General features: G+C 41.8%; 1 protein-coding gene and 1 long non-coding RNA gene across 16 annotated transcripts in view; one reads left to right on the forward strand and one right to left on the reverse strand.

The window, feature by feature from the left end:
• The window catches only part of klhl4 (kelch-like family member 4), a 35,324-nt gene extending 25,179 nt beyond the window's left edge, over window positions 1-10,145 (reverse strand). The window contains exons 1-6 of one of the 8 annotated variants that reach the window (XM_053878836.1): window positions 9,694-10,140; window positions 9,517-9,637; window positions 8,734-8,873; window positions 8,181-8,385; window positions 7,217-7,348; window positions 1,003-1,466 (exon numbers count right to left, since the gene is read on the reverse strand). In XM_053878836.1, coding sequence (XP_053734811.1) covers window positions 1,003-1,466; window positions 7,217-7,270 — 518 coding nt within the window. In that variant the 5' untranslated portion in view covers window positions 7,271-7,348; window positions 8,181-8,385; window positions 8,734-8,873; window positions 9,517-9,637; window positions 9,694-10,140. Of the gene's footprint in view, window positions 1-1,002; window positions 1,467-4,524; window positions 4,984-7,216; window positions 7,349-8,180; window positions 8,386-8,733; window positions 8,874-9,516 lie in introns of those variants that run through there. The other 7 variants (XR_008416077.1, XM_053878841.1, XM_053878839.1 and 4 more) reach the window with 7 other exon arrangements.
• The window catches only part of LOC128767107 (uncharacterized), a 36,935-nt gene continuing 36,534 nt past the window's right edge, over window positions 10,051-10,451 (forward strand). For all 8 annotated transcript variants that reach the window (XR_008416082.1, XR_008416078.1, XR_008416084.1 and 5 more), the window contains exon 1: window positions 10,051-10,451. This is a non-coding gene — a long non-coding RNA (uncharacterized LOC128767107).

The following is a 10,451-nucleotide window of genomic DNA, read 5'->3' on the forward strand; positions in this document are numbered from 1 at the left end:
TACAGCTGTATACTGAGATGCCTTTGTGAAGTGACATGAGGGTTCAAGCTCAGAACAACAAGAACCACAGTTCAAGTTCACGTCATGCTTCATGAAAAAGTCATTCATCTCAGGAGAGCCATTTAATTAGCCGTACAGAAGCCCAAGCCCATCTCACAGCATGAGCACATCTGGTACCTTCACAGACTTCCCAAATTTGGGAGAATCATGTCCTCCCACTCTGTCAGCACCACACACACACACACACACACACACACACACACACACACACACACACACACACACACACACACACACACACACACACACACACACACACACACACACACACACACACACACACACACACACACACACACACACACACACACACACACACACACACACACACACACACTTGGTAGCAAGTGTTGGGGAAATGAAACTATGATCTTCTCTTTGTGAATAGGAACACTATGATCTTCAGCTATTAAATTGTTTTGTTTTGTTTTTCTTCAAAATTATTATTTTAGAAATGAGAGTAAGATGAGAACTAAGGAAATCATCTCATAAAACATCATTTTTCACCAGCCAACCTGTGTGCTAATAGGCTTTCAGGTCGTAAAGCGTTAGCTGAGGTTAACTTGATGATCCGTTCATTGAGCCACCTCAAGTGTTGTGGGAACACTGTGGTGTTTTCAACTGCTCATTCCAATAACACTACCTCACAACTTGTGGGCACCCTGCATTAAATTGCCCACACAGACAACGACGCAAATATAACCCCGGCGCGTGAATTATTAATACGAGCTTTATTGGTTTACTCTGCTGAACTTGCTATGGTGCGAACAAAGAGAGTCCCAGGTGAGTCTTAGTGGCAGCTGTCCAGCCGGAATTAAGCAGAACCCTGGCCAGATCATTGATCCATGTTTAAACTAAGCAGCATATGGAGGTTGGTTGCAAGCTTTAAGGTATTTTAGGGTGAAATCAGCTCATCTGTCTCACACCTTTGCACTGTCATACCTCTCTCGGGCGTCCAGCACAGCAGGTTCTTCCGCACGGCTTTTCGAATCATCCTTCCCACTGTTGCCCTCCTCTTTCCTGGTGGTGCTGGGTGACGAACTGCTCTTTGAGGACACCTCGTTGACCTGGAGACCCTGGATGGTATGCTGATGCTGCTGGTCCCATGACTGATGGCCTCCTCTCACATAGACAGGTGTGGGCCCCGGGGTTGGTGCCAAGATACTGTGTGCAGGGCTGTTATTCTTCCGCAGCCCTCCGCCACCCCTGTCCCGAGAGTGATTCTTCAGTCGGCCCTGGACGGGGGTCCCTCTGTGGTCCGTGCCATCCTGCTGGATGTAGCCTCCCACCCCACCGACGCCACCACTTCCAGTCGAACCCTGGGACGAATGGCTGAACCATCTCCAGCGTAGCCTGAGGATCTGCTTCACATCAAAATCCTTCTTGCCCGACACAGACATCCTGCTCTGGGTTCGGAGACGGAGGCAAAGGTACGTTGAGTTCCCAAAAACATGGAGAGCAGAGAGGTGAGTCTTAATCTGAGTCCTTACAGACTGTGATGTGCCGCTTCTCCTCTGTTATTGTCTCACTAATGTCATGGCCACCCCCTCTCCTTGCTGATACTCCACGTTGTTCTTTTAGAGATGGATAACAGTCCTCTGCAGCTTTTGTTCCTGAGCCTGAGACTACTACCCTCCCTCCAACTCTCCTCCTCTGTCTTTTTCTCTCTTCCCCTCCTGAGCTACTGCTGTTTCTGTTTGCTGCCGCTGCTGCTGCTTTGCCGCTGGAGTTAATGCACATGCATGATCCTCACTCCCTCCCCTTCACCGTCTATGTTTCACCCTCCCTCACTCTCTGTACACACACACACACACACACGCTCTCTCTCTCTCTCTCTCTCTAAGATCGACACATGAAATGAGGAAAATCTCCCAAGCCTGGTCCTCTATTCCACTGTTTATGTGTGTGTGTGTACGATAGCGCGGCTGCCTGCTCTTGCTGCGAGCGAGGTGGGATATCATGGAGTCTGGATGATGAGGTCACACCACAGCAAAGTAAATCACCACTCACTGGAGAATGGAGAGAGTACTGACTCCATAATCCTATCAATAAACTGGACGTATTTACAATGCCTCGACATGAATTCAACAACAATGTCACGCAGTTTATAAACCTAAATCAAGCTCACACCACCACACATCTGCTGCGTCTGGCGCTTCACACATCAAAGAAAACCCCAAGGGGGAATGTTTCAGTGTAGGTAGCCATGCAGAAAACATATTCTCCTTCAGTCACTGTCTCAAAACCCCCCTGCGATTACAAAATGAAAAAAAAAACTACATACTGATGAACCTTCAAGGTCAATAAGATGCCATTTTCCTGGCCAAATATTCCGAAGTGCATCTCTTTGCATTTCAGAAAGCCTCTGCGCAATATTTCCACCTGGTAACGGTGTTGTATTATTCACACTGCACAGGGGCTCAGTGACTCCAAAATGAAATGTAGCATAAATTCTGACAGACCGCAGCAAGAATTGAAGAAACTTGGAGTCTGGATGAAGCTTTTTTTTTTCTTTGATGACTGACAGTGAAGTCATTTCTTTACTGAAGTGCGGAATTCACATAAAGACAGTCGAGCGATTGCTACTGAAATCATCACATATAAATTTTTGTTGGCTTATTCCCAGCTCTCCAGGACCACGGGGCGCCAAAGCCAATCTAACCATGATGCACGGCTTTGATCCAACTGAGAATTTTGACTTTCAATTTATGTCAGTGTACTGGAGCGAGAGAAAAGTGCCGTGGTGAGAATCAACAAACCTATAAATAGAAAGGATCTAAGTTCATAACCAACACACAGAGGACTCAATATGGGAACTCAGGGCAGGATCTTTTGAAACCGTAGCGGGGCAGCTCTTTCGGTGTTTCCACTTCATTTGAATGCATTTGATCACATGAGATTTCAACATTGTCCGATGGCGTGGCAGCTCTCATCAAGCAGTTGTGGTGCGCCATGCTAGTTTATTTGTGGCGGAAACCCTGGAACTACATCCTGCTAAAATCAGCACTAAATACCTATTGCCACAATATAGTACCTATCGTGATGCAGTTTTGATGTGGCATTCGAAATTGGTCCGAACTGAAACTGTCAATTGAGAAAATGTAACTAAATGTTTGAGGAAATTGTGATTCAATTGGAGGAATCATTTATGTCTGCTTTTACCAGACATTAAAACTGGAAGTATTCCACTCGATGTTTTCCTCAGCATCAGGTTTGACATACGGCTCAGCTCAATCGTTACTTGCCCGCCTGCGCTGCCTCCTACTGAAGATGAGAGTGTTGAGAGTTATTCTGGCTCTGGCGAGGAGATCAGCACTGTGTCAAGCAGTGAGAGGTGTATCTAAGGCACTACTGTATTCATGTTGAGATTTATTTATTTCCTTAGTACTTTATATGTTTGATGAGTCCACCTTCTTTGTTACCAGCAGTGACCACTTGATGATGGTTCTCTGCTGCCAATGTCCGAGCTAAAACATGCGGTTCTATTAAAAATAAGTTGAAGAAATCACAGATAATTCACCAAAATCTGAAAAAATAATAAATATAATATAAATGACTTTCTGCTTGGTCACTTGAAGGGCCAGAAGAGACTAAGTCTGTTCTAGATCTAGCGGCGAGGGACACCGAGGAGATAAAAACCCCACACAGAAAGGACCCAAACTCTCCACAGTCAGTGTTAACCCTGCTAGATTTAAACCCACAGCCATCATGCTGGGAGCAGTGCCAACATGACAAAGACAGGGGTCGTCATATTCAGCCCCAGGAGTTTGTTAACTTGTCCACACGATGACTCATCTTTTCCTGTTCTGCTGTTTACCAAAAAGTGCCCCGTAAAATGCCATTTCAGTCATTAACAAGAAACTAAACGGATGCTTACACCTAATACACTTGGGCTGTTGAACAGCAGGTAAAACAAAATGTGGTGTTGGTGTGGACCAACGACTCGAGTTGCAGATGAGCTTCTACACTGTGTTCACAGAGGTAGACTGAAGAGCATGAGGTGGACAATGCAGCTTTGGTGAGCATGAAGGTATAAAAGACAGAGAACCTGTTAGGGAACGACTGACTCAGTCTTTGTGTGGCTGGGATCTCACACCCTTGATCTATGTAGCAAGACTATCGGTTGCATTACTTATATACAAAGGCTTGAAAGCCGAAAAGCGAAAGACACAATCCAAAATATCAGCCTGTATCCCTGATTTACGTCAACAATTTTAAGAGAATTGAATTGAATTTGAATAGGAAGATTTCAGTATTAGTATCTGTCAAACAAAGATAAAACTAAATATTAAACATGGCAGTTTGCTGATCAATTCAATACTTTAAGTAGATTTCAAGATAAAATGAAAGATCTCCCATTGCTGATATAGTTGTCTGTTTTCATCAGATCCCTGACGACTTAGTAACTTGACATGGTTATAAATCCAATATTACTCAGAATGGCACACAAAGATGCGCACATACCCCTTGTAAGACTTGTAGAAGCGGTTGTTGGGTCAGCTCCAAAGGAAATCGCTGCAGCATGAAAAATAAAGGAGGATTTTAACCTTGCTTCAGTGTGCAGGAGTGGTGTCTGCCCTGCGTCCCTCTTGCTTGTTCTCGCTCTCTCTCCACAAAAATGTTTGCCTCTCTAGAAAGGAAGGGGGCACTTTCCTCTTTCAAAGGAAACTTTTGTTAAGTTCCTTCCTCTGCTCTGGACAAACAATCGCAATTTAAGTCACTGCAGTTGAGGATCACATCCTGTCGTTGAGAATACATTTTCAAATAGACTTTAACGCTCAACCTGTTAGGTTTTACGTAAAAGATCTGTTATTCTGTTTTTATTTTTATATGTCTAAAGGTAACAGTAGTATGGAATGCCGGGAGTGCCATAATTAGAAAAAATAAAGAAGGGATTGAAAATAGGGACATTTAAGGGAAACAAAGTGGTAATATATTCCGAAATATTGACATAAATACATTCATTTATTAGGCGATAAGGGCATAAATACACACAGAAATGTGAAAATAAATGAGGGAGTTCGTATAACAGATTTACTTGCTGCATTTCTGACAAGTCTATTCCCCAAAACTTTATTTCCTCCTCGCCAATTTCCAACAAGTCTATTCCCTGCTTCTTGTCCTGTCAATTAACCAACTGGGAGATGTGGGGATGGGTGGAGATTAAACCTTGCCCCTTTGGAAAAGGCATAACGAAATATATTTCCACTATCTCCATGTTAATATCTCTATTGCCACTCCCTTCTTTATTATTTAGTTATGGGACTCCTACTGGAGGGTTTTCTGATAATAAACGGTGGAAAAATAAAACAGATCAGTTGCACAAAATTATACATATTATGAAATAACATGACAGACAGTATGGTGAGAGCGAGTAATCCACCCACCAGAGGACGTCGCTGGTCGAATCTTTCTTAGTGAGATAGCCCTTTACTCTAGATGGAAAAAGAGTCAAGCCCAGTTTAACACCTTGAACAATTGAACAGCACATACTGGCCTGGGTTGTGTACCAGGTGGTTCTCAGTGATTCTGTGTTGATGCTGAGAAAAACAACCTCGAGGGAAGGACACCTTTTCAAGATTGATACAGCACTTGACCAGATGCCATACTTGACCCCATTTTTTTTTCTTTTTTGTTCTTCTGAGAGTAAAATGCTTAATGCTAAAGCATTAAAAAAAACAACAACAAAAAACCCAAAACATCTGAACTCTGTCAGTGGCTCAGGATTAATTGTGATTCAATTTAAATACAAATTGCAATGTTTGTTTGTAAAATGTCTATTTTGTAAACAAAAGCAAACACCACAGTGCAGTGAGCAGTCGGACTTCACAACCTGGACAATGTGGTTAACAGCTGGATTAAGCTACAGTAGCATGTAGCCGGGTAGCGCGGCTATGACTAGACTGGGTGATGTGTTGCTGGGCAAGTTTCAGCTACGGAGCAGAAGTAGACTACGAGACTAATCACGATTGAATGATGTCTAACAGCCTTGTTTACTATTGAGGAGTCGTGTGTGTAACCTGATGTGTAGCTTGTGTGCTTCTCGGTCTCGACCAACGTCGGCAATGAACACGTGTCAAGCCAGATTTCAGTGGTGTTTCGTATCACGTGATGACGATGAACTGCAGATGTTACTTCAACAAAGAAGTACAGCAAGACAACAAGATAAAAAGATGTGATTTGTTGGTTGGTTTAAGCGGACTCCACCACTGATGACAACAACGTGGCAATTCCTTATGACCGAGGCAACTTTGACATCGCCGAGCTGACAATGAGGGGGCACTGTGAGGCGCACGCAGATAGCTTCAGCGTGCAGAGTTCAGCAGAACCAAACAATCCTACTCGCTTCTCCTTTCACCGCCCACCAGCTACACCTGCAGGACCCTCAAGGGCCCTGGCCTCAACTAGCGCCAAGTGTTTTCAAAGGTAATGTGCCCTCACAAATATTGATACACATTGTCAACAATGAGTTGAATGAATGAGCATCTACTTAAATGTAATAGTAATGTGGAAACAATGTCTTTTAGGAACATCTTCATTGCCTACTTAGTTGATGGCAAACTGGAGACCAGTAGAATGTTAGAAAAAGTCAACAGCCAAGGGAACGAGTTTTTCGATTCAGAAGGCACAAAAGGTCATTTTAATCTATCAGTTGTACACTCATGTTGTAGTGCTATCTTCATGTCTAAAACACAACTTCAATAGCAAACCCTAAGCCAATAACAAAATCTCCTAGGATCAACATATTGGAAACAGAATGCTTGCAAAATATTTGCAGTAAAGGAGGAAGAGCTTAGCCAATTACAAGGGAATAAGAAGAGGAGACTGAGGTGAGTTTCCACTCAGTGTGCTCATGTCCAAATTCAACCACAAAAAAAAAGATTTCCGGAATGTAAGATGTTGTGCTTTCAAAAGTCGATGGGAGGACACCGGTCTAGACATGGTGTTGGATAACATCGAAGGGGTGGTATTAGCAGCCCAAGGACTGAAAGATCTGACTGAAAGTCACAAAAGCAGTGCAGGAACTGCAGGCTTTGCCTATCTCCACCCCCAGAAGATCTCTCACAAGCGTTTTCATTCATCATATGCAAAGGTGACACTGCTTTCCAAATGAAAAAGAAGTCAATGTTATCTAAGCTTTTTCAGTTTTTATTACCTCTCCAAGGCAAGTTGTCGAGCCGGTGGTGTCCTCGTGCTGCCATACCATCATTGGTTGCTGCGTTTTTGTTGAGTGGCAGGTCCCCTCTTCTTTTAGCCCAAATTGCCGTGTTGATGAATTCTGCCTCAACTACCAAAAAAAACATTTTTTGAAGGAAAATAGCCTCAGAATCAGCATTTGATAACAATTTACCTCACTGTCTGTTTACATTTACTATCATGTCAGTTTACATGACAAGGCACTTTATTCACACAAAACAAGTAATGTTAATGCAATGCTGTCTTGGCACAGTGAAATGTTTGTAAAAATAGGTGTTTAATAAAAATCATTAAACATCCTTGCCTTCACATGAATGTTAAAAGGAAATGACAAAAATAACATTTAACCTTTTATTTAAACATATCTCTGGGTTACATTTATTAGGGCCAATAACGCATCTTAGAAAGTCGTGATGTCATTGTTCACCATGTTATTAAAAATAATAGAAATGTCAGGACAGATTTGTGCAAAATCATGTTCTGCAAGGCATTTGTCAGCCTCAGTTGAAAAAGGGTCAGTTGCAAAAGCAGAGGTCCACGTCAAATGGTATGCATTTGCCACAACAGAGCCACATGGCAGAACTTCCTCTGGCACTCTCGGTGGACAGCCGTATTTCCCTGCCTTAAGCAAACAAACATGGCCAGTGTTACAGTAGGCTGTGCTAAAACTATTGTTTCAGGAACAAATTCAATCAAAGTAGTCAGTGTTGAAATTCTTATGACATTTTTCTACCATTTTTAAAAAGTGACATTGTTTTAAAAATAGAATAAGTGTTAAACCATGAGTTTTAAATGCATCGCTCTTGTCCACCGTCAGTTTAGATTAGCATAGCGCCACACACAGCAATGAATGAAGACAGGTCAACATAAAAAAAATATATGGTAATCAGTAGTATGGTAAGAAATCATCCATAAACATATACCTGGAATCCTGTGAGCGTTCCATGCCTCCACCAGCCTGGATCATCCAATTCTACTTAATTGGCATGTGAGGTTTGAAGTGCGAAATTTGGTTATATAGTCCTCCATGTCAATGAATTCTTGAACTAGCAAATGGACTAGGGCAAGTTCAAGTGGAGAGTTCACTCTGTTGTTCACCTCTGGCCACAACCTTTCCACACGATGATTCTGTTGGCAACAGAAAGAAAGGAAAACAGATGCAACATTGTAATTCAGATACATCACTATACGTACATTTAAAAGGTCAGTCAGCTGACTACATATGTGAGAGTCAGATATTTTTATGAACTATCAATTATGACAGTGCATTCAAACTTCAAAAGAATCCTGCCATCATGAGCTCCTTCCTGCTGCTCATACAAGCTCAGTCATGGTCTATATCTAGTGGGAGAACCCATAGAACCCAAATTCAACATTTCATATGCATTTTTGAAGTGATGTGCGTTCACTCCTATGAAGGACGGCCCACTACCCCAATTAGTTTTATAGTTGTCAATAAATAAAACTAAAACATACTTTTGTAGATGTAGTTTGAAGGTATGGCAACCTGCTCTGATTATGTCAGTGGTGTGACAGCGTCTCTTGAATGGACATGTAAACATGTAAAACTCCCTGCCATGAGTTGGGCCCAGATGCCATACTTGAGCACAGCAGATCTAGAATAAAATATGAAATAGGGATTAGACATGACAGCACTGACTCTAACGTGCAACACTGATATAGATAGATAGATAGATAGATAGATAGATAGATAGATAGATAGATAGATAGATAGATAGATAGATAGATAGATAGATAGATAAAATTTTCAATATTCACCTGTCAATCTCTTCATAGACAGACAGACAGATAGATAAAAATTTCAATATTCACCTTTCAATCTCTTCATAAACAGACAGACAGATAGATAGATCGATAGATAGATAGATAAAAATTTCAATATTCACCTGTCAATCTCTTCATAGACAGACAGATAGATAGATAGATAGATCGATAGATAGATAGATAGATAAAAATTTCAATATTCACCTGTCAATCTCTTCATAGACAGACAGATAGATAGATAGATAGATAGATAGATCGATAGATAGATAGATAGATAAAAATTTCAATATTCACCTGTCAATCTCTTCATAGACAGACAGATAGATAGATAGATAGATCGATAGATAGATAGATAGATAGATAGATAGATAAAAATTTCAATATTCACCTGTCAATCTCTTCATAGACAGACAGATAGATAGATAGATAGATCGATAGATAGATAGATAGATAGATAAAAATTTCAATATTCACCTGTCAATCTCTTCATAGATAGATAGATAGATAGATAGATGACCTCTCGTCGAAGTTGATGATATGGTTGGTGTTGTAGGGAGTAGGATTGATCCCACTCGACATTCACCTGCGTAAACTCCTTTCGAGGACAGCTAGTCGGTCATGAACTTCCTGCCATACGATGACGAAACTCACCTCGTATGTTGATCGAATAATAATAGCTCCTTCCAACTCCATGTCCGTCACATGTCGTTTCCGTTTCAGTCTGTGCTGGGCGCAGAATCTCCTCACGCTCATCACAGACCTTTGGTGGACACCGTAGTTGCGTAGTGCATCCGAAATTTCACCGTGGATCAACTGGAACAGTTCCAAAACCAAGTTGTCGTGGACTTCGAGAGCAGCCATCGTCGTGCTGCGTTTAAACGCTGTCAAATGTGGGAGTAAAAATTCTGATTAATAGTGACTAATTAATTATAGTTTATTCTTGTATGTCATGTGTCAGTATCGGTTAGCTAAGTGTTCAATGTTCATAGGGCTCAATTTTGTATTTTTTATTGGAGCAAGCGCTTACGGCGGTACCGGAAAAATATCGTCCGGCGACGATGAACGCACCACACAGAGCCCAGTCACCTGCTCTTCTACTTCCGGTTCAAACGACCCATCCCGATAGTATTTTCGTTTTTGTTATTCCGTTTTCGGCACAAAATCGGCTGCACGAAAAACGACTTGTTTTTTGTTTGATGGAATTCGTTTTCAAGACGAATAATAAAACAACGAGCCATTATTTTGTTTTATTTGTATCATTTCAACTTTCGTTACACAACAAAAATTGAACGAACGAATCCTACGTGCAGCGGGACATTTGACAATGGAGATACTCCAGAAGCAAAATTGACAGTCACCGCGGCCTTGACATCGACATCTGGACGACAGAAGACAGAAGACCATAAGAG

Source organism: Synchiropus splendidus, chromosome 11 (genome assembly GCF_027744825.2).
Source record: "Synchiropus splendidus isolate RoL2022-P1 chromosome 11, RoL_Sspl_1.0, whole genome shotgun sequence".
In the NCBI taxonomy this organism is placed as follows: domain Eukaryota; kingdom Metazoa; phylum Chordata; class Actinopteri; order Syngnathiformes; family Callionymidae; genus Synchiropus; species Synchiropus splendidus.